At 36.7% G+C, this 25,400-nt stretch overlaps 8 protein-coding genes across 9 annotated transcripts in view; 3 read left to right on the forward strand and 5 right to left on the reverse strand.

The window, feature by feature from the left end:
- LOC117563546 (ATP-binding cassette sub-family C member Sur) overlaps positions 1 to 12,153 on the reverse strand; it is a 61,180-nt gene extending 49,027 nt beyond the window's left edge. The window contains exons 1-3 of one of the 2 annotated variants that reach the window (XM_052002188.1): positions 11,774 to 12,153; positions 371 to 636; positions 88 to 263 (exon numbers count right to left, since the gene is read on the reverse strand). In XM_052002188.1, coding sequence (XP_051858148.1) covers positions 88 to 263; positions 371 to 636; positions 11,774 to 11,949 — 618 coding nt within the window. In that variant the 5' untranslated portion in view covers positions 11,950 to 12,153. The remainder of the gene's footprint in view (positions 1 to 87; positions 264 to 370; positions 637 to 11,773) is intronic. The other variant, XM_052002187.1, reaches the window with a different exon arrangement.
- A 960-nt stretch (positions 12,154 to 13,113) lies between these two features.
- Positions 13,114 to 14,605, forward strand: LOC127565352 (probable isoaspartyl peptidase/L-asparaginase GA20639). The gene is made up of 3 exons (XM_052003409.1): positions 13,114 to 13,166; positions 13,228 to 13,278; positions 13,364 to 14,605. Exons 1-3 carry the CDS (start codon positions 13,158 to 13,160, stop codon positions 14,315 to 14,317), a joined length of 1,014 nt encoding a protein of 337 aa, XP_051859369.1. The 5' UTR covers positions 13,114 to 13,157; the 3' UTR covers positions 14,318 to 14,605.
- LOC127565359 (RIP-like protein) lies at positions 14,511 to 15,396 on the reverse strand. Its single transcript, XM_052003416.1, has 3 exons — positions 15,151 to 15,396; positions 15,014 to 15,079; positions 14,511 to 14,959 (listed from the first exon to the last, which is right to left on the reverse strand). Exons 1-3 carry the CDS (start codon positions 15,265 to 15,267, stop codon positions 14,546 to 14,548), a joined length of 597 nt encoding a protein of 198 aa, XP_051859376.1. The 5' UTR covers positions 15,268 to 15,396; the 3' UTR covers positions 14,511 to 14,545.
- A 46-nt stretch (positions 15,397 to 15,442) lies between these two features.
- Positions 15,443 to 16,555, forward strand: LOC127565356 (60S ribosomal protein L7). The gene is made up of 3 exons (XM_052003413.1): positions 15,443 to 15,539; positions 15,612 to 15,910; positions 15,994 to 16,555. Exons 2-3 carry the CDS (start codon positions 15,612 to 15,614, stop codon positions 16,451 to 16,453), a joined length of 759 nt encoding a protein of 252 aa, XP_051859373.1. The 5' UTR covers positions 15,443 to 15,539; the 3' UTR covers positions 16,454 to 16,555.
- A 550-nt stretch (positions 16,556 to 17,105) lies between these two features.
- The window catches only part of LOC127565354 (thymidylate synthase), a 97,249-nt gene continuing 88,954 nt past the window's right edge, over positions 17,106 to 25,400 (reverse strand). The window contains exon 2 of the mRNA XM_052003411.1: positions 17,106 to 18,221. Within this exon, the coding sequence (XP_051859371.1) occupies positions 17,265 to 18,164 (900 nt within the window). The 5' untranslated portion in view covers positions 18,165 to 18,221 and the 3' untranslated portion in view covers positions 17,106 to 17,264. The remainder of the gene's footprint in view (positions 18,222 to 25,400) is intronic.
- Positions 18,526 to 19,919, reverse strand: LOC127565362 (protein kinase 4). The gene is made up of 3 exons (XM_052003419.1): positions 19,765 to 19,919; positions 19,272 to 19,566; positions 18,526 to 19,134 (listed from the first exon to the last, which is right to left on the reverse strand). Exons 1-3 carry the CDS (start codon positions 19,779 to 19,781, stop codon positions 18,997 to 18,999), a joined length of 450 nt encoding a protein of 149 aa, XP_051859379.1. The 5' UTR covers positions 19,782 to 19,919; the 3' UTR covers positions 18,526 to 18,996.
- Positions 20,509 to 23,242, reverse strand: LOC127565343 (sorting nexin-17). The gene has a single exon (XM_052003397.1). It carries the CDS (start codon positions 22,998 to 23,000, stop codon positions 21,474 to 21,476), a length of 1,527 nt encoding a protein of 508 aa, XP_051859357.1. The 5' UTR covers positions 23,001 to 23,242; the 3' UTR covers positions 20,509 to 21,473.
- Positions 23,509 to 25,379, forward strand: LOC127565347 (tRNA-dihydrouridine(20a/20b) synthase [NAD(P)+]-like). Its single transcript, XM_052003404.1, has one exon. The coding sequence runs from the start codon at positions 23,864 to 23,866 to the stop codon at positions 25,055 to 25,057; it is 1,194 nt and encodes a 397-aa protein (XP_051859364.1). The 5' UTR covers positions 23,509 to 23,863; the 3' UTR covers positions 25,058 to 25,379.

Below are 25,400 nucleotides of genomic sequence, written 5' to 3' on the forward strand. Positions count from 1 at the left end.
AAATTAATGCATTTCGCTTCAATTATTATCTAATATGTCTGAGATGACATTGTAAACACTCACACACATTCGACAATATGAACTCACCTCTTTATATATTGTGTAGCCATCAAATATCGCCAATGTCAATAAGCTCAGTACAGAGATGGTGGCCAGACTAGATTCCAGTTCGAAGAAATCCTCATAGTATGCCACTTCGGCCAATTCATAGATTCGCAAGATGAAAATCAACAGCTCCACGGTAATGCTTCCATACAAAAAGACTAAGAAATGAGATGACCTTTGATTAATTTTCCTGACAGCAAATTATCAGACTATCAGACACACAGACTATCAGACAGTCACTGCAACACATAGATGGGATACGCACCTGTCGCTTTTTTGCGCTCGAGTAGGCGATGATAGCACATTAGCATAATTGTCAACAGAATGGCGGCCAGAGCGTTCCACACGGCGCCAGCACCGATGACAATCATAACATTCAGCTCCATGGGCGTCGAGTCAAAGAGCAGGTTCAGCAGGTCGACATTGCGCTGGGGCAGCAGACTTCTGGCCAGCTCGAGACTATTAACGGCCAGTAGAAGCAGCGAAACAGCTGCGCGCAAATTGTGAAATGCTAGCAAAGTTTTATGGCACCTGCAATGAAAAGCGAAAACGGAAACAGCAAAGGCAAAAGCAAAAGCAACGTTAACAAACAAACCAACATATTTACACACACATAAAGAGTCAAAGACGGTCAATTATAAAGATGCGAGCGAATCTTCGTGCTCGTCGTGACACGAAATTGCATCGCATCAGTTACTTATTGTTAAAACAACAAGAGAAGGTAAATAAGAAATAAGAGGTAGAAATATTATTACTAAAAAATAAAATTCACTTTCTTACAATAAATGTAATTTATTCATTAATTGTATTGGATTCCTACTATTTTACATTATAAATAATTTTTGCATCTATTACTAACAAATTCCTCTCGAATATAGCATTGCTATTATTATTATTATATATCAAGAATAAAGTTAGAAATTTGTTTATGGAAATTCAAATACGGAAAATCGTACCAATTTTATAAAATATTATGTTACATACTTTTATAAAATTATAAAATAAGAACCATTAGAGAAAGTTTTATGCAAACATGAAATACATATCAATGACAGAACCAGAGGGTAAATAAGAACTTAGTGGTAATAATCCCTACAAATATATTATTAACTCAGTATACATTAAATTTACTTAAAAAAAATTTACATTAATTTTGTCCGATTTTCGCATTTTTATGTAATAAGTAAAGTTTGCATTCCTCTCGATAAATTGCTATATTATAGTATACGAAGAATTAAATTAGAAATCTGTGCCTACAAATTCAAATACAAAAAATTATCCAAATTTATTAAGCATAAATATGCGAAGAAAAAGAACCATTAGAAAAGGTTTTATGCAATTTTAAAACATGAGAAACATATAAATATAGCGATATGAAAATCACACATGGAAATGTAGAGATTTTCAGCGCGAAATCTGTGCAAACCCGTAAACACGATAGTTAGATATTAAAATTGAAGTGTCTTTCATACGTGACTCGTTTTGTGCTATTCTTTTGGAAGTGGTGAAAGATTCCGCATTAAACGCATCTCTAGATTGCTACATAGGCAGATAGGTAAGTAGAAAATGTGGTTACTTTTTACTAGAGGAAGAAGGTAAGGTGAAGTAGTAAGGAGAGCGCAGAGCATAAATATTACAATATCAACAATTTTGAGTTTAATTAAGTGAAGTGCCAACACAGCCAGACTAGCTCTCTGTATGGGTGTGTCTCTTCAAGTGTTTTTTGTAATTGCCACAATTATATTCAAGTGCCACACGGCATCTCTCTCTCTATTGTCTGGCCTGGTTTCAAGTTCAGACTCAGCTCCTGGCACGTCTGCTTGTTGATATTATTGTTGCTGCTGCTGCTGCTGTTGTTGTTGCTGAGGCACCGACTGGCCTGGTGGTCATAATCTTAAGTGTGATATATGGCGCCCACTTTACTGGCGCACTTTGTGATTGCACTGCCAAGGTTTCATATTCAAAGTAAGCAACAATCTTTTAATAGGCATTCCAGTCAGCTAATATCAGATTAGACTAAGAAACAAAAACATTTATAAATAAATAACTTAAGAGAACATTGCTAATGTAATTAATAAATCTAAAGAAATTCTTAATAAAAGTCGAAACCGTCAAACTTCGAAGTTTCCAATTCCAATTCAAACAATCAAATATACCATTTTATATATCTTTAACTTTAATGTACATAAGTTCTAATTTAAGAGCGAACCTTTTTGGAGACCTTTATGACCCTAAATTTGACACGGAAATGGTAAAAACAAAAATAAAAAGCAAAAATTTTGCAAGGAACAGCGCTTAAAACAAAAGGGTACATTACTAATGTAATGATTAAATAGTGGTCTTCTGTAATAAACAAATTCTTAACGGAAGTAAAAACTTTTAAGCTTCAAATTGTCGTTTAGTCGAAACATAACGTAAAAGACTTTAAAGAATAACTTTGATAATAGATTAACAATGGAATAAAATAGTAAACAAATATCAAAAACTTCAAATCATCGTCATAGTCGAAACATATATAAAGACTTTAAAGAATAAATTTAATCATTTCAAGTAAAATAGTAGAGATATACTGTGTGTAGCAATGGTACATTCAAGTCACAGTTACTAACATAGAAATACCACCAGACTTCTAAAGCTGTGTGCATCCTCATCACATACATACATACACAAAGATACATTTAATGATGTGCTAAAATGTGGAATTCTTTTTGGCTGCACAACGTGAACGCTTTTACACTTTTACACATGGCGTGGGGAATAGTGAACTAGGTGAGAAAAGGCTTGGGAGGGCAGACAGGCAACAAAAAAGTGAGAGGGGGTTGAATACAGTTAACTTGCGTCCGCAATGCCGTTGAAATATTATTTATTGCAAATACTGTTGCATACTATTTGGCGCAGTGGCAGCCCAGTTCACTGTTCGCCTATACGAAAGTAGAGGCACCTGAAAAGTGCTATGCAGAATGTATGTGTTATTTTTGTTGTATTTATTCTGTACAGTTTTTAGCGCGCCAACAATTTTGTGGGAAGCTATTTTATTTATTGTGTTCACAGACTGTCTATAAATTTAATGAAAAATGCCTGCCTTGACAGTCAGCTGAGGCGTACTATGGCACGGATCGAGACAGACGACAGACGTCAGACGGCAGGCGGTCGACGTGAAACCCTTACATATTAATTACTTTTTTGACCGCTCTAAAAGTGCATGAATAATTGATTTCAATTTTTGGGTAAAATGTGCACAATGTGCATTTTTTGCGTTTGCGTCTTCTTGTTCTATTTTATTGGCCACCCACTCTGAGAACAACAATGTGCATTTAAATGCTGTACACCAAAGAAAATAATAAAAAATTCAAACCTATTTGAAATTGTTTACTATTTTCATATACCCAACAAACACAAAAGATGTGAGGAAGACTGCTCACTACTCACACTCGTAAACAAATAAATTTGTTATCTTTTTTCTGTCATGGGTTTATAAATATGCAACAACAATCAATTTTAATGATTGCCAGTAAATATATAAAATTGTATATTACTTATTATGGTAGTATTTTAGAGATGGTATCTTTTAGTGACATTCTCTGATCCAAAGCTTTCCCAATCACTTTTTTATTGATGTTTTTGTTTTTTATTTATCCATTGTTCATTTTTAGTTCAGGTGTAACATTTTTTATTGATAGGCTGTTTGTTTGCACTTGTTGTATTTAAAATTAATAGTCGTTGATTGAAAAGTTTGGACAAGTCCATAATTTGCAGCTACGTAATTTAAATATACTCGAACATTCCTCTATACACATTTTTGTTTTGTTTTTTTGTGAGTACATATAAACTTATTTTCCAATTTGCTGTAGTGCTTGAAATGTTGATAAATGATAAATGATGAAAATTTAATTGTTTCATTGGAATTTTGTATTGTATAGGCACAATGTACAAGAATGCATTTAGGTCAAAACAAGAATATTGAACTAAATGGAATGTTGGTAAACTAAAATTAATTGCAAGCAATTAAAGCAAAAAAAGAAAAATATTCCAGACTACATTTTTAAAATTCTTAACTCAATTAAATTGGGATTTCTTTTTAAATTCCAATGCTTTTCGACATTTCATGACATATATTTTTTGGCTATATTATCGACCATTACTTAACACTTGCAATTATTGAAAGCTGTTCAATTTCCTAACACATTTGGTTTTCGCCAACAAAATTTATTAATTTTAAGAAAGAAATATTACTACAAAGATGGCAAACAAGTAATTCTCTATAACGAAAATGTTTTCAATAAAAGTTTTGAGCGACCGACGCATTAACCAATATAATTAAATATGATCATTTGTAACTTCGACTTAATTAATAAAACATTATTTTGTGATTTTCAAAATATATAATTTAAATCTAACATAAAATAAATAAATATAAAAATAAAAATTCTCTGAAATGTTTCGAAGCTTCATTAGCACATGTAAAAATAAGTAATTTAAAAAAATCGATACATTCGATTTTACTAATATCCTAAATAAAAAAAAATACAAATTTGATTGAACTTACAACTTAAAATAAGTTTATAAATAGATACCCGCCATCCATTTTTAATAAAAGTAAAATAGTTCGGTATTATTCTTAAAAATATACCGAGCTGATACAGCAAAAATTCAAAAATATACCCGCTACCCATTTTGAAAAAATATATTCCGGTATTATTTTCAAAATATTCCGAAAATACTACAAAATACTAAAAATATATCAAATGGTATATTTGGTAAATCGATATAGTACCACATTCAAAATATACCATAAACGCCACAATATACCAGATTGTCAGCCAGAGCAACTAAGACCCCTAGTAAGTAGGTGTTTTTGCCCATTCAAAAGTATTTCTTTAATAATTTCGACAATTTTTATCTGATCGGAACCAAATTTTCAGGAATCATAACTACTATAGTAAATATTGTATATACCAAAATTCGCAACTCTAGCTTTAAAATCACGCTTGTTATTCGATTTTTTTGATTTGCGGGGGCGGAAGTGGGCGTGGAAAAAATTTGAAACAAACTTGATCTGCGTGCAAACATAAGAAATGCTGTCGAAAAAAAATTTCATACGGACAGGCACACAGACGGACAGACGGACATGGCTAGATCGTCTCGGCTGTTGACGCTGATCAAGAATATATATACTTTATAGGGTCGGAGATGCCTCCTTTTACCTGTTACATACATTTCCTGCCGGCACAAAGTTATAATACCCTTCTACCCTATGGGTAGCGGGTATAATAAGTAATTTAAAAAAAAAATCGATACATTCGATATATATATATATATATATATATATATATATACAGCTGTGACCATTGAAATAGCAGTGCAGACGACCTACACATTTAAAGTTGAAAAATATTATTATAAACACAACTTCGAGACAAAATTTTTTTATAACAGCTTAATATATTTAATTTGCGATAATTAAACATATTTTTCATTTTGGATAATTCAATATTTTTCTGAATGTGGATATTAACATATGAAAATGTCCGTATTATGAAGATCATTGAAATAGCAGTGAAAAAACAAAAATGTAATAAATTTCAAAAAATCTTATAAATAACTTAATCCTTCTAAATTTCGAGTTGAATACGACCTTATAATTTGTTGTGTAGCCTTTATTGGCTATTAGAGCCTCACAGCTACGTGGCATGGAGTCCACCACGTCCTCGCAACGCTTGCAGGGATTCTGGCCCTATACCTCCTGTACAACTTGTCAAAGGTGTGGCTTAGATGTCGGGGATTTCTTGGCAACATAATGCTTGAAGTCCTCCATCAGTTCCCAATCGGATTTAAATCCGGGAACTCTGCTGACATGGCATTACATCAGTTTTTTCATGACCAAACCACTCCGTGACCAGTTGGCCGGTGTGTTTAGGTTTCGTGGCTCTGCTGAAAAGTCCATATTGAAGGGGCATTTCATCCTGAGAATACTTCAGCATGATGTTTCTTAATATATTTTCAAAGATTTCTTGGTCTATGATCTCATCGATCATATTTATAGGTCCCACACCACTGTATGAGAAACATGCCCAGATCATGATTTGAAGACCACCATGGTTAGCGGTCTTAAGGGTATGGTTTAGGTCATTTTCGGTGATTGGTGGTCAACGGACATATTGTCTTGAACTTTTCTAACAATTAACACCAGTTTAGACTCATTTGTCCAAAGAATATTACGCCATTTGGAAAGTGGCCAGTTCAAGTGGCGCTTGGCAAACTCCCACCTCGCTTTGAGATGTCTATAACCAAGTAATTGCACCTTTTCTGGACTTCGGGTATTCAAATTTGTATCCACCAGTCTTCGGCCAATAGCCACTTCACTAATTCCCCAACTCAGCCTTGCTTTAATATCCCTACAGGATGCAAAAGGATTAGTTTAGCTGAAGAGCACTATGCATCGGTCCTCTAAAATTGTGTTTTTTTTGTATCACACTACGGTTTTCAGGCTTTGATTTATAATTTATGTCATTGAAAACCATTTTGGTAAAACATTTTAGGCGACACAGAACTTTTTTATACAATTTTGCTCCTTCCTAAGCTCAAGAAAGGACCTCCTCTCTACATTGGACCAGTTAAGTCCTTTACACACTAAAATTAATTTTTTTTTTTATAGTTATAGTGTATTGTCGTATAAACTACAATAATAAACCAGATTAAACTCACTTTTCATAAAATTAAAAACAATTTCGGCTTTTTTAGTGGAAGAAAAGAAAAAACTGCTATTCTAATGTTCAGCCCAAAAGTGGTGCACTTGGGTAAAAATATCAAAATTTCAGAAAAACTGATCAAATCTATCGGGGTTTTTGCTGTTTTCTTATCTTTATGCTTCATTTTACAAAAACAATGTGCTAGCGATCAACTAACAAAAAGGAATAACCAAAAAAAACGGTTACATAGTCTTTTCTCTGTCGCACTGCTATTTCAATGGTCACAGCTGTATATATATATATATATAATATTTTTTATTTATTTAGGATATTAGTAAAATCGAATGTATCTAATATATATATTTATATATATTATATATAAATTATAAATAGATACCCGCCATTCATTTTTAATAAAAGTAAAATAGTTCGGTATTATTCTATAAAATATACCAAGCTGATAAAGCAAAAATACAAAAATATACCGAAGACAACATATAGTACATAAATAAAAAATAATGATTAAATGACATCTTCTTAAAACAAAATTACATGTTACATTTACAAACTTACTACGGATCTTTTGGCTAAAAACCAAAAAATTCAAAATAAGATAGTTGGGAAATGCTTTGAATTAGTTACATAGACACATAAGGATTTATAGTCTCTCGTTTTAAGCTTTTGTAATTTTACGTTTTGATGAACTGCAGCATAACTTATTAAAATTAATACTATAAGAAACAAAATATGTTAAGTAAACCCCAGCTTTCTGGTTATAACATTTTGAAAACGTGCATGACAAGCCGTTTTAAATGCAATTTATTTTTGCTTGCTTCGTTAGAAAACGTGTACTACCAGATTTTCAAGTGTGAAAATCGACAACATGCCACACGTCACTGGTGCTCCCCCTACACGATCCCCTCCCACCACACACACACACACACACATATATATGATATATACATATGTATATATCACTCCAATCTCCCCATGTGCACGAATTGTCTGTTCTTTTGCAAGTCTTACTCTGAGAGTTTTGTGTCGAAAAACAGCGATACATATAGAATAAAATACATCTCGCAGTGCTTCGAATTGGAGCAAATGATTTGTTTACCGAATGATCCAAAAATACCAGAAAATTGCATTGAAATGCACTTGCAGTTGTATTTCTAGTTGTAGTTGTTTGTTGTTGTTGCTGTTGTTGTTGATGTTGCTGTTGCTGTTTTTGTTGTTGCACCTATTGCATATGTTAATGTTGTTCTTATTGGGGTTGTTGTTGCTGCCGCTGCATTTGGTTGGTGTTGTTGCAGCTATCGCCTTGGCACGGGGCGTAATTTCTCAAGTGCCGGATGTATTATGGCCATCGGGAGTTGATTTTTTATGAATGAACAAAAGAGCAATGAGTACACTTACGAGTGTGCTTGCATTGAATTGTTTGTATTGTTGTTTTTAATGCATTTATTTCAAACTGTTTATTGATGCGTATTCCTGATCAAGGGGTGAATTATTCGGCTCTTGCAGGAGTGAGAAGAGTGAGTTCTATGAGTTTCGGATATCAATGATATTTTAAATGCATTCAAGTGTCTCTGGATTGTGCGGAACGTCTTCAATTTATTGGGGAGTGGAACGTGAGTGGAACTTTATTTAAAAAAATTCTACCCCCAATGTTTTTATGTATCAGAATTCTATGACATCTTAATTAACCATCGACTGTTCTACTTTATCTTTTATAAAGAAAAACATACATATGTATGTAACTCTCATTACTTCAATATCCATCATTTTTTTGGGTTTGTTTGTATTTTAATCTATGCAATTATCCGAGATGTGAAATATTATAGCAACCATTGTTATTATACAATTTAGATAAATTTATAATACGTTATTGCAAAAGTGATTGTGGAAAAACTAGTCTTATTTGAATAGAATATGAATCCGTACCAATTACCAAGGAAGAAGGATAAATCCAAACTAAATGAATTACATTTAAATCTTAGGCATACCTTAAATACCTGTAGAAATAATGAATACTCAATTTATTCAATCCGCATTATTGAAATATGTAAACAATTAACATGTAGATTGAAATCAACATGACATAACATAAATTGTTAAGCTATGGATAAATAAATTTGTTCTAAATTCCAAAGCATTTGAGAATGGGCTTATTTCAATTAAGTAGATTACATTGACCACAGATAAATACTTGTGCGCATATTGTATGACAACAGCAAATATTGAAATGACAATGCGGCGACTCTGTGTTTGTTTGCAGCTGCAACCAGATGATGAAGATATATGTGCATATTGAATGACCAATGATCCAATGATCCATCCAATGCTCCACTGCAGCCCCTTGAGTAGCCGTTCATTTACGAGAGGTTCATTGGTCAACGCAAACCGATGACAAGACCAAATAACCAAAACAAACCCGAGCAACCAAAACATTTCCAAAGAAATTCCAATGAGAGACAAAACAGAAAAAAATGAAAAAGAAAACTCGTAAGACCTCTTGATTACATGTTTGTTTATATGCAAACTGGAGTAAACTTTTATTAATTGAGCGAACATTCGAGCGAGTCTGTATGTTTATAGATACATTAAATATATATGTATGTGAGTAAATATGTGGCAAGAAGACAACAACGATGACGACGCAGTGCAACAACAGCCACAGTCACAACCGCTAAACGTTGCCACCTCCGATCGCCGCGTCGCCTTTTCATACACAAACAAATGCAGACTATTCGAATAGTAAATACTCTATATTGCACAATATAAAAACCTGGATATTTCACTCTAGCAAAGATTTCAGAACATTTTGGTTGACATTTCATATTCCTTAGCACTAAAATAGCAAAAACAAAAAGCAATCTTAAACATAATATTAATTTCTTTTCGTATTTCTAATCAAATTAAGAAAGAAAAACAGATGAACAGAACTGATGACTTGTTGAAGACGATCTTACATTTTATTTATCATTTATTATTTTTTATAATTAATAATTAAAAAAAATAAATAAAAAAATAAAAATGTTTTACTTTGAAGTTTTGAAAAAGTAGGAACAAAGTTTCCTAATAAAATATAGTAAGTTTTATAAAATAAATAGATGTAGATCATCTTCAATGCGACTTAAAAAGAACTCACACATCAGCATGTTTGCATGAAAATGTTGGGCTTTTACTTATTTGACTGATGTCACGGCTGTCAGTAAATAATTCAAATGATTTTGCAACTAGATTTAGATTTCATGTTTTGTGCTGTCGCCGTTGCTCGCGCTGTTGTTGTCGGCGCTAAATGGAAATGTATCTTTTTATATTTCGCTTCTATGTATCTGCATCTGCGCAGACGATCTGGTTATTTAGTCATGCAGCCAGAGTCGGTCATTAGGCAAGCGCCTGGGGAGGTATAAAAGCTTAGTCTTAAATAAGCTTGGGGAATATTTATCAGACACATTTACTTGGAAAACTGCATCCCTGAGACACTCACATGCACAGATATATTAAATGCATACGTATGAAAAAGAATACTCTCAGCAATTTTTGATTTTATATTTGTCTGTATTTTTGGGGCCCGCCTCTTCCGACCCGTTCCTGCTCCCCTTCCCGGTTGCCTCACCTAAAAACCCCCTCTTACCCTCTTCATGCTTGGCAATCATATATAAAAACTGCGTCGGTTCGCTGCCTTTGCATATTGTTTATAAACGCATGCGCTAAATTTAAACAAAAAGATCCCATTTGTTTATCCGGAGCTAAATATTCTTCAAGCTTTTCAGTCACTTTATGCCAAAAGGGCTGCAAGATTTCGCTGCTAAACAAGTGGTTCATGTATTTATATAATGATATTTATGTAATATGAAAAAAAACGAGAAATAATAGTATAACGAATTAGATTCCTTGTCAATTGAAAATTAAAAAATAAAAATGCATTATTTACAGTTTAAAATTAACAACTGTCTTTTGTACATAATTTGCCATTCAAGAGTTACAATACAATGAAACATTGAAATGATTTTATCCAAAAATATACTCTGTATATATATACATATTTTGCAATTATTCAGTATATCTTGCATAGCCAAACAATTATCTTGATTCTTCTTCGCAGCAAGCTTTCAATATACATTTATGTATGTACGTTTACAACAACTGAATGCAAGACAATCGGTATAATACCTATAACATTTTTGGTAGACAATGTAAAAAAAAATTTACGCTTTATTAACATTTTTGCTTTTCAACAGTTGGAAAAAATGTTGGTAAACTTTCATTGATAATGAATGTCAAAATTTTCATCTTGAACCTCAAATTGCAAAGTACATAAAAACCGCTTTAAAATCACAATCAATATAAATAAATTCATAACGTTGGGGAAAAAATGTTCATGGTAACTGAGATTTATAACTTTTGAAATGGAATCCGGAATGAAAATATGTATTTATCTTTTCAAGGGTTACTCTTATTAACGAAACCGAAATCTACTTAAGGTTTTCTGATTGTTTTCCAAGCCATTGAAATCATGAGGGAGATTTCTCACCACCAAAAGAGCTTTATCAATTAGTCACGAAATATTCCAATTTAGATTTCTATGCGCTTCTAAAATAGCTTTCAATTTATATGGTTTCTTATGAAATGGAATGAAAATAAAATAATGAAATATTAACATGCTTAAAGAATTCAAATTGTATATATAGAGCTCTCCATCAATGAAATATAAATTGTTGTCTCGGTAAGAGGGAAAATAAAAAGTAAGAATTTAAAGCATACATACACAGAGAGAAACTTTATTCAGTTTTTTTTTTTTTTTTTTTTGAATCGGCACAGTTTCTTGTCAAAACTTTGAGACGAAAACAAAAAATGCAATTAGAAATAAAAACAATTTTATAATTTTCAATCAACGATTTGAGTTTAATTTTCACATACGTTATGAAGGCAAATGGTATATCCCTAAAGTTTAAAATTATAATATATTAACTCACTTTTCATATTTTCTCCAGATATAAATGCAAGCAACAATCAGCATAAATATAGAACAGCAGGTTAAAACATACTTGTTACGATCAATGGCACAAATATCGGTTTGTAAATTATCATATACGGCACGTTCTTCACCACTTAACTGATCGCAACGGATCTGATTAAAAATCGGCTTCATTTTGGAGATATAATTAGGATTTCATTATATTCTGCAGTATTAGATCAGACACTATTGATGAGTTATTTAATTCGAATGTGTATTCAATTCAATTGAAACTTTCAACAAATACACAAAGTATGAACGCAATAGATATACTGTAGAATCCAACAAAATTTTGCGCACACAAAAGTCGAAATTTAGAAAGCACACTAAAGATTCGAAATGTAAACAAAATATTTCGCAATTAAAAATACATACATATGTACAATATGTATGTATCGTATGTGAATAAAAACACTATGTTATACACAGAACGTATTTCAGATACAATGTCTCCTTGCACACACATTTTGCATAAAACGCATGCCGCACCTCTTGCGTCGAAATACGAATGCGCACTGACGAAAGCGTTTTTCCGACGGCACTACCTTGTATAATTGTATCATACGTTTTACTATTAATTATGACTTTTTATCGTAATTATTTTGAATATAAACAATGAAAAATAAGCGCACGTTTCGACTGATTCGCAGAAGACAACGACGGCTAAAAACTTTCCCGTTAAGAGCTGCCAACCGTCTGCAGCCGAGCGACGCAATGTACTGAAAGAAACGGTAAAAATATTCAAAAAACAGAAAGAACTCTCGCTGAGAGGCTGTGCGTGCGTGACTGAGAAAGAGTGAGAGAAAATTGCAGAGAAGCAGAACTAGCAAGTGACTGAGTGAGCGAACTAGCACGTGCAAGATCGTGCAAAAGTTCTTTGCTTGCTTTTGTTTTTGTTATACCCTGCACGTCATACTTAAAAGAAGAGTATAGGTTATCATTGCAAAAGATTGTTTGCCTTTAAAATTATATCTCTTATTAAAAGTTGTTTCTTTACAAAATACTATTCTGTTTTACAACTAATAATGTAAGGCGTGAAATACAGGGTATATGTATCATGTACGATCAACGTTTTCAAACGTATTCTCCTATTATTACGCAAGATTTTTGTTGTTTAGACTTGCGTATTTGTTGTTTACAATCGCTTGTTTGTTTGCCGGTTGTTTTCTAATTGAGCAACAGTTTGACAGCCACTGTTTTCATTAAACTGTGTAATATTGAGAGTAATTTAACCGGTTTAAATTTTATTTAATACGGCGAATGCAATTTCGGCATAGCATTCAGCATATAATCGCAGTAATGCTACAAAATCCATTAATGATTTCGTGATACAGTGCTTTATTATGCTTCAGGTAAGCAAAAGCCATATTTTTCATGAACTCTTTAAATTTCCCGTTTATTATTTATTCTTAGTATTTAAGAATCTCAGTTGTTTCTCTGATTTTGTCTATAAATCTCAGGCAGGTAAGTTCAACAACTCAGCAGGTTGTCAATCAAGCCTAATCCGCATGAAAACCTCGTTTTAACGATGCAAACTGTACAACGCAAGGCATGCAACTTAGTTGGTACTTCAATTCAGCCCACTGTCCTGGTGCATGGCGGCTCGGGCAATATAGCCGATATCAAGCTACCCAAAATTCGATTAGGCGTCAAAAGAGCAGCTCGCATTGGCCACGATGTGCTGCAGAGGACGGGCAGTGTTTTAGATGCCGTGGAGCAGGCGGTCAATTCTTTAGAAGAAGACATCAATTTCAATGCCGGCTATGGCTCGGCACTTACCTATGAGAGTCAAGTGGAAATGGATGCTGCCATCATGCATGGCGCACAACTGGAGGCAGGCTGCGTTTCCCTAGTGCGAGACATTATCCATCCCATTACGCTGGCTAGACGCATCATGGAAAATACGCGACATCGATATTTGGCAGGCGAAGGCGCCATGCGCATAGCTGCAGCCGAAGGCTTCGACATACTGCCCAAGGGTGCATTGGTTACAACAGCCTCGCTTGAATCCCTGGCCAAGTTCAAGAAAATCTTGAATAAAACGGGCGGAAGCAACTCATATGGTTCGCCGGGTACTGTTGGCGCTGTGGCGGTTGATGCCTGTGGTAATGTGGCTGCAGCTACCTCAATAGGCGGCATCACTGGTAAACTGCCAGGTCGTATCGGTGACTCTCCGGTACTGGGCGCTGGAACCTATGCAGACAACGAGTCGGGTGCTGTGTCTGCCACGGGACATGGCGAGTCTATAATGCGCTTCAATGTTGTGTCCCGTGTGCTGGCATTAGTCCACCACAGTAATTGTACAATTCAACAGGCTGCAGCGCAAGTGCTGGGAGAGATGACGAAACGTTTCAATGAAACTGCTGGCATCATAGCCATAGATCATCGCGGTCAACTGGGCATATACTTCACATCACAACGAATGTCCTGGGCATATCAGCGTGGCGCAGAATTACATTGCGGTGTCGATCCTGACGAAGATGAGTTCGAAAATGTGATATAGTAATTGGTAATTGGTCAATAGTAATGGCAATATGAGCTAGATTGACAATGTATTCATATTAAACTAAGAAAATTTTTATCTTTACGCCAGAATTGACCATGAAAATGAAAATGATCCAACTACAATCACAATATACTCTTAAATCACTAACAAACTTAAATAAGAATCTTTAAGGCTGGACGCAGCCAGACATAATAAATAAATACAAAATATAAGCCTGTGTCTGTTTTAAACTGAACAGCAATAATCACAGCTTCCACAAATGGCAAAGAGGGAAGACTTTGGCTGGGCTTCTATGAAAAACAGCAATGCTTGGGTGCAGCTTACTTCGTGCTCGTTGATTCTGCTTTGAATCAACTGCTGCAGTTGGATAATATCGGCGGCATGCTCAAACTGCACGCCACACTCGCATTTATATAAACTGCTTATGTGAAGAAGAGGTTTCTTAAGGCAGACTGGACAGATTATTGGTACTTGTGACGGATCCCGTTCGTTCTCAGCAAACAGCTCTTCGAGGTTTTGCTCTTGTAGAGCGTACCATTCGTTAACATCAGCCAGTAGCTCTTCATAGATGTGCTGCTCCATTTCCAAGTCCTGATCCAACTCATTAAGTTCCAAGCGTAAAATGTTATCCAAGTCAGCCTGCAATTGCAACTAGTTAAATAATCAGCTTTGAATATGAAATTCACATGTTACCAATTGAATTTGACGGTTGCCATCGACATTTCCCTTACGAGCATTTACAATGCGTATGCGACATTTCTATTCATATGAATATGAGAAAAAAAATACAATTTACAAATTTATAAGAAAGTGAACTATGTTGCACTTGCCTCTCGCAGTAAATCACGCAACTTTGGCATGCCTAGCCGTTGTTTTTTGGCTACATTTTGTGCATGCCGTTTCTGTTCAACACTTGTTTTGTAAATTGGCTCGTTAGGACACTGCATCGCTGCAAATTTGCAATAATATAATGCTTAAATAGGCTTTATAAGAACAAACTGCAAAAGACGCGGGCAACAAACAGCTGGAAACAGCTGTTTACTTATCGATATGCATAAGTATTGATATCGAAATACAGCTGTGCACGGAACGTGTGCCTGTACAACACTAAGGTTCAGAGTTGCTTTGGAAAAAGTTTGACACATGGAACATGGCGTATTTCGTGCTTCCGCTCTTTCTTTCCCTTTCTTTTACCAACGTGCATAGTGTCTAGTAAAAGGTTAGTGCAAAACATTTTCAATTTTCTTAACAAAAACAGTGTTAAAATGTTCACAATTTGTGCCTTAAACAGATGCCAGCCACGGCCGCCAAGAAACCAGCAGCTAAAAAGCTGCCCGCTGTGCCGGAATCCAAGCTGAAATTCAGCAAGAAACAAATCACCAAGCGTGTCGCTGAGACGAAACGTCGCTTGAAGCGTGCCGCTGTCGTTGCTCTGCGCAAGAAGGAGAATTTGATTCGTGCCGAGAAGTACCAGAACGAGTACATCAAGGCCGATCAGCGCGAGATTAAGCTGCGTCGCCTGGCCAAGAGCCGTAACCAATTCTACGTGCCCGCTGAAGCCAAATTGGCTTTTGTCGTCCGTATTCGTGGGTGAGTTCACGTCATTGAAACAAGTTGCATCGACCCGTGTTGTTGTTGATGTTTGCTAACAAATTTTCCAATTTGGCTTGCAGTATCAACAAGGTTGCGCCCAAGGTACGCAAAGTGCTGCAATTGTTCCGTCTGCGCCAAATCAACAATGGTGTCTTCATCAAGCTGAACAAGGCCACCATCAACATGCTTCGCATTGCCGAGCCCTACATCACCTGGGGTTACCCCAACTTGAAGTCGGTGCGCGAGTTGATCTACAAGCGCGGCTATGTCAAGCACAGCCGTCAGCGTGTGCCCATCACCGATAACTTCGTGATCGAGCGCAAGCTTCGCAAGGCACACAACATTCAGTGCGTTGAGGATTTGGTGCACGAGATCTTCACCGTGGGACCCAACTTCAAGTACGCCTCCAACTTCCTGTGGCCGTTCAAATTGAACACGCCCACCGGCGGCTGGCGCAAGAAGGCCAATCACTACGTCAACGGTGGTGACTTCGGCAACCGCGAGGACAAGATCAACAGACTGCTGCGCAAGATGGTCTAAGAATTCTGCGGTGGGATAGATTAAATCAAGAACGGTCTGGCAACAGCGAAAGAAATAAAATTAACTCTTTTTTTTAAAAGTACCCAAATACCGTTAACAAAATGCAAGTGTTTTGACTTTCTTAATAGCTGAAAACGGCAAACTTCTCATTTGACATATATTGTAATCTGTGGTTCAAAGCCGAATGTTCTAATCTGTTTCTGTTATTCTTTTAATTATTCCCTCATCTAAAGATGTTTATTCCAAGAATTCAAGAATCAGTGAAAGAATTAACAAAAAAAAAAAACAAATTATCTCTGTGTGGACTCTTAAAGGGGAGAAAGATTAGCAGGTACTTTCATTCCCTCCACGCAGATAAAGCTTGCTCTAAAATTTTCAAACTGATGTGGGTCCTTTTGTAATACATACATAATTCAGAAAATTTAATGGAATGGGATATTAAATTTTAGTGTTATACTAAAAACACTACAAGAGTAGGTTGTGGATGGAGTTAATCGAACCAAATAGCTTTTTCTACTCTTGTTTCCCACAAAGTCTAGTAACTAGAGCCAATAATATATCTCGGAATTTTGTAGAAAGCGAACACCAACAGTAAGTCAGTGGGTAGTGATAACCTTCAAGTTAGAAGAGAATGGATCACAAACAATAAAAAACTACGAGGTGGCAATATACATTTCAAAGAACAATAAGGATTTATCAAATTTCTAACTTGCCACAATCTCGAATTAAAACAAACATCACGTGCTTAAAACAAAGCTTATGGAGTATTCAAATGAGTGTTTTCTGTATAGACTTTATTAAGATTTAATTGCTAAATAGCCATCTCCATTTGAATCTTTTCATGAGGATTGTATCCAACGATTTCAAAATCTTCATAACGAAAGTCTTCAATATTTGTGACCTGCCGCTTAATGTTAAGCTTAGGAAATGAACGAGGCTGCCGCTTTAGTTGCTGTTGCAATGGTTCCACATGATTAAGATACACATGAGAATCTCCCATGGTGTGGACAAAGTCACCAGGCTTCAATCCGGTCACATGGGCAATCATGTAGGTGAGCAGCGCATAAGAGGCGATGTTAAAAGGAACCCCGAGTCCCATGTCTGCACTTCGCTGGTACAGATGACAGGAGAGTTCTCCTCGAGATTGCGACACATAGAACTGCACCAAGCAGTGGCAAGGAGGCAGTGCCATTTTGGGTAAATCCAAGGGATTCCACGCCGACATAATGATACGACGATCCGAGGGATTGTTTCGAATCGTATCAATCACTTGCTGCAGCTGATCGATGCCTTGTCCGCTGTAGTCATCATCGCAGGTGCGATACTCGGCTCCAAAATGACGCCACTGAAAGCCGTAGACCGGACCCAGATCCCCAACAGCGCGCTCCGTGTGGCCACATTTATCAAGGAACTCGCGAGTGCTGTTGCCATCCCAGATGTGAACTCGCTGCTGCTGTAGTAGTTTTGCATCCGTCTTGCCGGCTACAAACCACAGCAGTTCCAGGGCGATGCCACGGAAGAAAACTCGCTTGGTAGTCAGCAATGGAAACGAATCATTGCGCAGATCAAAGCGCATTTGAGTACCAAAAATTGAAAGAGTGCCAACTTCTGTCCGATCGATACGTTGCTCTCCTGTTGCAATAATCCGTCGCACTAAATCCAAATACTGCGCCTCATCGTGATTAGGCTGTTGCTCCACTTCAGCGTCCATTTTCAGTGCTTCAGCTTGAAGTCCGTAAAAACTTTGTGTTTATTTAGAATGATGCATCTGTTGCAATGGCGGGCACGTTATTGGCGGGAATGCGCTGTGTGGCCAGACAGTAAAGCTTTATCTTTCTGCAAATACTTTAAATTATGGAATGATAAAAACTGTTTTGGAGAACAAATTTACTCCAGCTATCGATAAGCTTTTTAAAATATAACAATCGATTCGCTTTCTAAAACATCGATTTCGACTTTCCCGGCCATTTAAACTTATAAAATTAAATTCAATCACTTAATGTTCGTAATTACTAGATAGTTGTGATTCAAATCGTAATATCAGCAGTTAGAGATGCAGATGATTAAAACAATTATTTTGCAATGCATTACACTGTTTATTATTGTTTTTCGCGAATTGCGAATGGTTTGGAATTCAGGGATGCTGCAATTCAAAATGGTCATTAATTTGCGAACAATAAATTATTATTGCTACATTTTAGAATACAGGATGCTGTTGATTTTTTTTTTATAAAGATTTTAACATTTTTTTTGTTTGCCTCTCAGCTGGCAGTGCTTGGAATTAATTTTCAAAATTGCTCAAAAAATACATGCACAATAAAAATAATGCATATAATGTATTCGGTTTGAAGTTAATACAATTGTTAAAAAAAAAAACCAAACGTTTGATACAGCATCCTGATTGCAACAAATGCATTTGTTTGTTAATAATTGTCAATCCTTTTGTGTGGTTTATATAGCATTTTACGTACACTTATTTTATATATGCTAAATATTATGCGCCTTCGTCGTTTATGTATTTGTGTTGTTATTGTGATTATTCTCTACTGATGTGTAGTGGTCACATGTATGTTCTGCACCAGGCGTTGACCCCAATACTCTTCCAGATTGAACGGTTTGAAATTTTTCAATTGATTATCAGATTCATTGCAGTATATTACAGGTGTTCCCTGCTCGCTAACCTAGAAGAGACGAAGAACGTAAAAAGATATATGCTTACATACGTATGTATGTATATAAGGTAATGAAAGCGACCTGCCGCAAGGTGCCTAATATTGTGTTGTCGACTTTTATTATTTATAGCTAAAATTGAACTCACTTTGTTCCAAGCCCCACGAATGTAACGAATTAATTCATCATGTTGTGATATGGTCACACTTTGCTGATGTTGTTGTTGTTGGTGCTGTTGCTGCGACACCGCCGCTGCATAGAGCGCATTGGTGTTTGATGAAGAGTTAATAATGCTATTATTGGAGTATTGTGTATTATGCGATGCGTTTGTCACCGATGCCGACGATGAGGACGACGATGTAGATGAGGAATTTGAACTGTTATGATGATGGTGGTTGTGTGGTCCATTGCCACTGCCTTGGCGGCGTATATAGGGGTAGCGTCTGCAAACAGATTATAGTATTACACAAATTAGTTTTCCAATATCACCTACTTTTTACATACACACACACACACACACACATATAAAACACACATACGCATGCATATGCTGTGTTTACTTTTTTCCTCAATTTGTATGCGTCACAAACTACGCCTAGCCGTACCATATGATGTGTGTTTGTGTTAATTGGATCACTTACCCATTGTTACGTTCCATTATATATTTAATTTTATAAAAATATTGCTTTAATTTTGTTGTTTTTGTTTATCACACAAATCCCAATGCTATTATTGGGAGTATTGTGAGCTATTTTTTTCTGTTCGTTGTTGCATTCAGTGTGACCGTAATGGAAATTTCAAAATATGCTTTTATAAATATACAAAATATTCCAAAATAAATCATCGACTTGCTTTTCAAAACTATGGCTCAATTATTCAAAAAGAAAAACAGGATTTGTCTAAAATTAAGTTTTTTCACATATTATTTTTATAACAATATGTAATTTTGAGATATGCTTAAAAATAATGTACCCTACGGTATATTTCATATATGGTCATACTATATGCAGAAAGATAGGTTCAGGTTTGCGAGTCAAGTTTGCATTCCCAAAATTGTGTATACTTTTTAATATAAAAAGTATTTTTTTTAATGGCGATCACTATTGATCACCGCTACGTGATCAGGCCCACGCTCGTATGGAACCAACAACTCCTTACATTTTTCAATAAATTTAAAAATTTGCGTATATTCACTAATTTTGTACTTTACAAATTTTTTAAGTAATATATGTAATTTTTTGGCAATTGGATTTGTGGACATTGTATAGTTTTCAAAGTAGAATGGTGTAAAAGTTTTCACCCGATATTAAAATTATAAGTCAAAACGTCTTCTAACGATTCCAAAAACGATTCGTTTTACGTTTATTTATATAAAATGCATAACATATATATTTTGTTCAACTGTTAATAATAAACGTAAAAAATAACTGCACATATACACATACATACATACAATGTAAAAAAGGAAATGTTAAGAGTAATTGTTTAAAAAATTTAATTTACAAAATAATTACAATTCGAATACATAAATACCTATATGTTTTATGTATGTGTGTGTAAACATTTGATTTAAAATGTAGTATAACATAAGTCTATAGTTCTTACTTGAGCATTCTTGTTAAACACAACGCAATGTTAGTTAATCAATCATGATCAAGTCGATCGATTGACCATCTCATATGTATCTTGATAATAAATTTATAGCTTTTGTCTTTTCACACAATAAAATGCACATTCCGAGTTGCTTTAAATTTACCGCATTAACATTTGGCAGCACCATAGGGAGAGGGGAGGAAGGGACGAGTTGATTTCGGATTTCAAAACTTAACTATAACTTATGTACTTACTTATGTACATATGTAGTTACATTATACATTTACATTTACATCGATAACTTTCGTTTATATTTGTGCTAACAGTTACAATTTTGTTTAAAAAACTATTTTGGCTGTGCGCTGTCTACGAATCAACTAATAAACAAATTCGTTTTGTTTTTTACACTCACACATACAAACACACTGCATACACATACATAGTAATCAGAACTGGAAAACATATACATACATATGTAAATGTTTTTAAAGTTCGTCATTAGAATCGAAAATTGAGAACACAATTGATTACAAAAATCGAGTTTTGCAGCAATTTTGCTTGTTGTTTCCGTTTCCATGTTGAGAAGTGGAAGGTTTTTCTCTAAATTTCATGTGGACATTAAAATGCAAGCAAAGTATTGAATGATGAGTTCAAATCGCAATAATGGAGATGTTTGAAATATCAATAAAAAAGTGTAAAGTTTTCCAGTTCCGTAAGGAAGTTTACGCACAAAAGAGTGTGAGAATTGATACTGAGCTTACAGATCATCGTCGCCAATGCCCTCAAATGCTTCGTTGCGCACCGATGTGCTCCCAGCATCGTTGGCATCGTTGCGGAAGAAGACCGCAGCAAATGTTCGTGCGGTTGTCAGCTTGTTATGCGGTTGCCTGCAATGCTGAGCTAGAAACTTAACCGGCGGAGTTGTCGCTTTCGCAGTTGATGTAGTTGTTGTTGTCGATGTACCCGAAGTAAAAGACGACACCGAGCTGGTTGTTGAAGATGTGGACTCTGATGCGCCACGCGAAGTGCTTGCCTCCTGCTCATCATCGCTGCCCCCGCTACTGTTGTTATCATTGTGCAACAGCTCGTCAACCATGCCCTGGAGCGAGACAGACATCAGCATCGCCTGCTGACTGGTAATTGTAATCCAGCGCAGCGTTTGCTTCGACATCAGATACTCAAAGGACAGCTGCAGCTGTGTGGGTTGATCCCGCGACTCGAATGTGTTGTGCATGGCACTAACTCGCCAACAACGCATGCGTGTCACCCGAAACTTGGTCTCGTAGATTTTGGCACCGCGTGCCGTGCGCAAGCTGAGTTCTCGATTGCCAATGGTGACCAGTGCTTGGGTCTCCAGCTGGGGATAATCGACTTGGGCGGCGCCAAACTGGAGGCAACCATAGCTTGGCAGCTGACGAACCAGCTCCAAGTATTGCAGCGGCCGCGACTGCATTTGCAGGCTGCTCAGCTGACGGCGCATCTCTGGCGTGCAAATAATCCACTCACGTGCCACATCCGATAGTGTTTGGTGGTAGAGCAAGTTAAGGGCGACACTGTTGCCCAAAAGCTTGGCATCCCAGCGTGCGTTCCAATAGCAGGTGCGCAATAACAATTGACAGGGCTGCGCGTGAAGGCGCGTTATGAACGGCGACTCAAAGTCCATCAGGCGTCGCAGCAGCAAGACATTTGGGGGATCATCGGGAGATGACAACGGAGATTCGGGATTACCCTCTACCTGTCGCATCAGATACAGGCAAAAGAACTGCATCAATTCGGGCGGCAATTGCAGTGCATGACAGACTGTTTGGAGCACAGAGCTAGCATTCTGTTGCACATGACAGTTGACCAGCAACTGTACCACAGGAGGCGATACATGGCCACCAGTGTAGACCTCGACCTGCAGCTGCTGCTGCTCATTTTCATTGCCCACCGAGCCCTCGGCCAGCGCAGTTTCCAGCTGGGCACGCTGCAGGAACTGCTGCAGATAGGAGAGCCGTGCAATACGAGAGTCCTGTCCAATTATCTGCAAGTAGTGCTCGAGAGCGGCGCGTCGTGTCTCCAGCTGGCTATTGCTCAGCGGTAGCAACCGTTTGGGGGGAAAGGGCGGCAGGGAGGCGTCTGTGCAACGCCTACGCAACTGTTCGTGCAACGCATGCAGCTGCTTGTAGCGAAGGCAACAATGATAGTTACCGTTAATGTAGATGTTGTACACCGTGTACGTGGGCGATCCCCCGCTCGCTCCCTCTGCATATTGTTCCTGTGTGTCTGGTATTGAGAAATGCATTGTTGTTGTTGCTCGGTTTGCTTGGGTTGCTCTTTGCTGCTGCTGTTGCCTTCACTTTTTCATTGCGTTACACTTTGCAGCGTCATGGACGTCGACTGCTACTGACTTGTTATGGTTGTAGTTGGATTAGCCACTACGCTCTTTTTTTGTACAAGCATTAATTTTATTTAATTAACAATTGTGCGTTTTTTCCAGCGTGACCACAAATTCGATTTGCAAATATACCAATACAATCTACTCGTTGGACTTCAGGAATACCAAAAACGGTCACTCTGAGTATAACAATCGATTTCGAAGTCGAATAATTTCTCCCATTCATTTTGACTGAAACCATACAAAAATATGCAACAAGAAATGAGCAGTGTGGAAAAAGTAAAATTTTGAGATTTTCTTTGTATGAGTAAATGTGCTAACGGTCGATAACATTGTGATCTAAATTATCGACAAGAAACACTAACCATTTGATATTCTTAACATAAAAAAAGAAACTATGTAATATGAGAAAACATAAGCCAGTTTATAAGTTTATATAAATCTTATGTAAATATCCGTTGTGTTACTTTTAGGCCAATAAAAAGCTGTTCTACTGAAATATACTGGAAAAGTATAAAAGTGTTTTGCAGTCACACTTCGACGCACGTGTTAAATATAACAGCTTTAAAGTAATGAGCTAAAAGTTTGAGAACATCTAAATGAATTATTTATTCATTCAATAATAAGTGAATTTATTTTAATTGGCGGCGTAAACATCGATGTTTGCAATAGGAATCAATGCTTGAAATGATTCATGTTTCCTTTTTCCTGATCTTTCTTGGTATACGACTTGTTGATTGTAAACAAACAGAAAAAACAACTACCTAAGCATGCAGTTGCCACAACAAAGACCGCACCATGACATCGCTGCACTTTTTGCCGGTGCAAAAGATTTCCTGCGGGTCAGTGCACCAATGGTGCGATACAGTAAACTGGAATTTCGCAGACTACTTCGACAGAACGGCGTCCAATTGGCGTTTACTCCCATGATGATCTCTGATTCTATCAATAACAGTGAGAAAGCGCGCCAGAATGAGTTCAGCACGGGATTGGATGATCAGCCGCTGATAGCACAGTTTGCGGCCAAAGATGCCACTGAATTTGTGACATCCGCTCAGCTTATCTACCCGTATGCAGATGGTGTTGATTTAAATTGCGGCTGTCCACAAAGTTGGGCCATTGCCAAGGGATACGGTTGTGGTTTACTTCGACAACCGGAGCAGATGCGCGACATTGTCCAGTGCCTGCGACGCACGCTCCCCGCAATGTTTAGTGTATCCATGAAGATGCGATTGTTACAGGGCAAGGACAACGAGACTTCAGTGCAGAAAACCATCGAGTTGGCTCAGCAATTGGAGCATTGCGGCGTCACTTTTTTGACGCTCCATGGTCGAACACCGACACAGAAGCACTCCAAGAATACGCTGAATGTGGCAGCCATGGCAGAAGTGGCACAGTCATTGCAAATACCACTAATTGTCAATGGTAATGTTGAAAGCTTTCAGGATGCTTGTGAATTGCACGAGAAAACTAAAGCGGCAGGCGTAATGGCTGCTCGAGGATTACTTGCTAATCCGGCGTTATTCAATAATGAGTATCAGCTGGCTACCAGCACCCCGAAGGGATGTGTGGAACAGTGGTTGGACATTGCAGAGACGGCTGGCGATCATTTGCAGTTTCAGTGCTTTCATCACCATCTCAGCTTCATGTGGAGCAACGCAATGAAACGTGCCACTCGTGTCCAGTTTAACAGCCTTAGCAGTCGAGCCCAAGTGCTTGAATTTCTGGCTGAACACTTTGATGTCCACCCAAGGGGCCGCAGCTTGGGAGCCAGCTATACAAACTGTACATATTCTCACTTTACGCCTCCGAAGCACGCTCGACATCTGGCTGCCGAAGCAGAGGACAGCTCTTGGGATGCCGGAAGCGATGGCAAATTCTTCACTGAATTTAAAACAAATCAACTGTCTAACGATAATGTAGGCGATCTGGAGCTGGATGGTTTATTCGCACACGAAGACTGAGACTTGTTAATTATAATATTAAGGGTAAACTTACTTTGTTATAAACATTTTCTCTCAACAAATTCAATTTAATTATTAACGTTGTATATAGTATAAATTAAATAAGAGAGAGTTCCCCTTATTGTGCACTCATTTCAGGGAGATTATAATAAAAATTTGTCAATCTAAAGATGGAATCCATCAATATATGCAATTTAAGTGAGAGATCCGTTACGCTATTTTAATGCAAGCAAAACAGTGTGGTATATTAAGTTAATACACTGAAAATTTGTTATCAAATGAAAATTGTAGAAGTTATTCAATAAATGTTATTTGGAAGTTAGGTTTTATTTAAAAATTAAAT

This window comes from Drosophila albomicans, chromosome 2L, assembly GCF_009650485.2.
Source record: "Drosophila albomicans strain 15112-1751.03 chromosome 2L, ASM965048v2, whole genome shotgun sequence".
Lineage (NCBI taxonomy): Eukaryota > Metazoa > Arthropoda > Insecta > Diptera > Drosophilidae > Drosophila > Drosophila albomicans.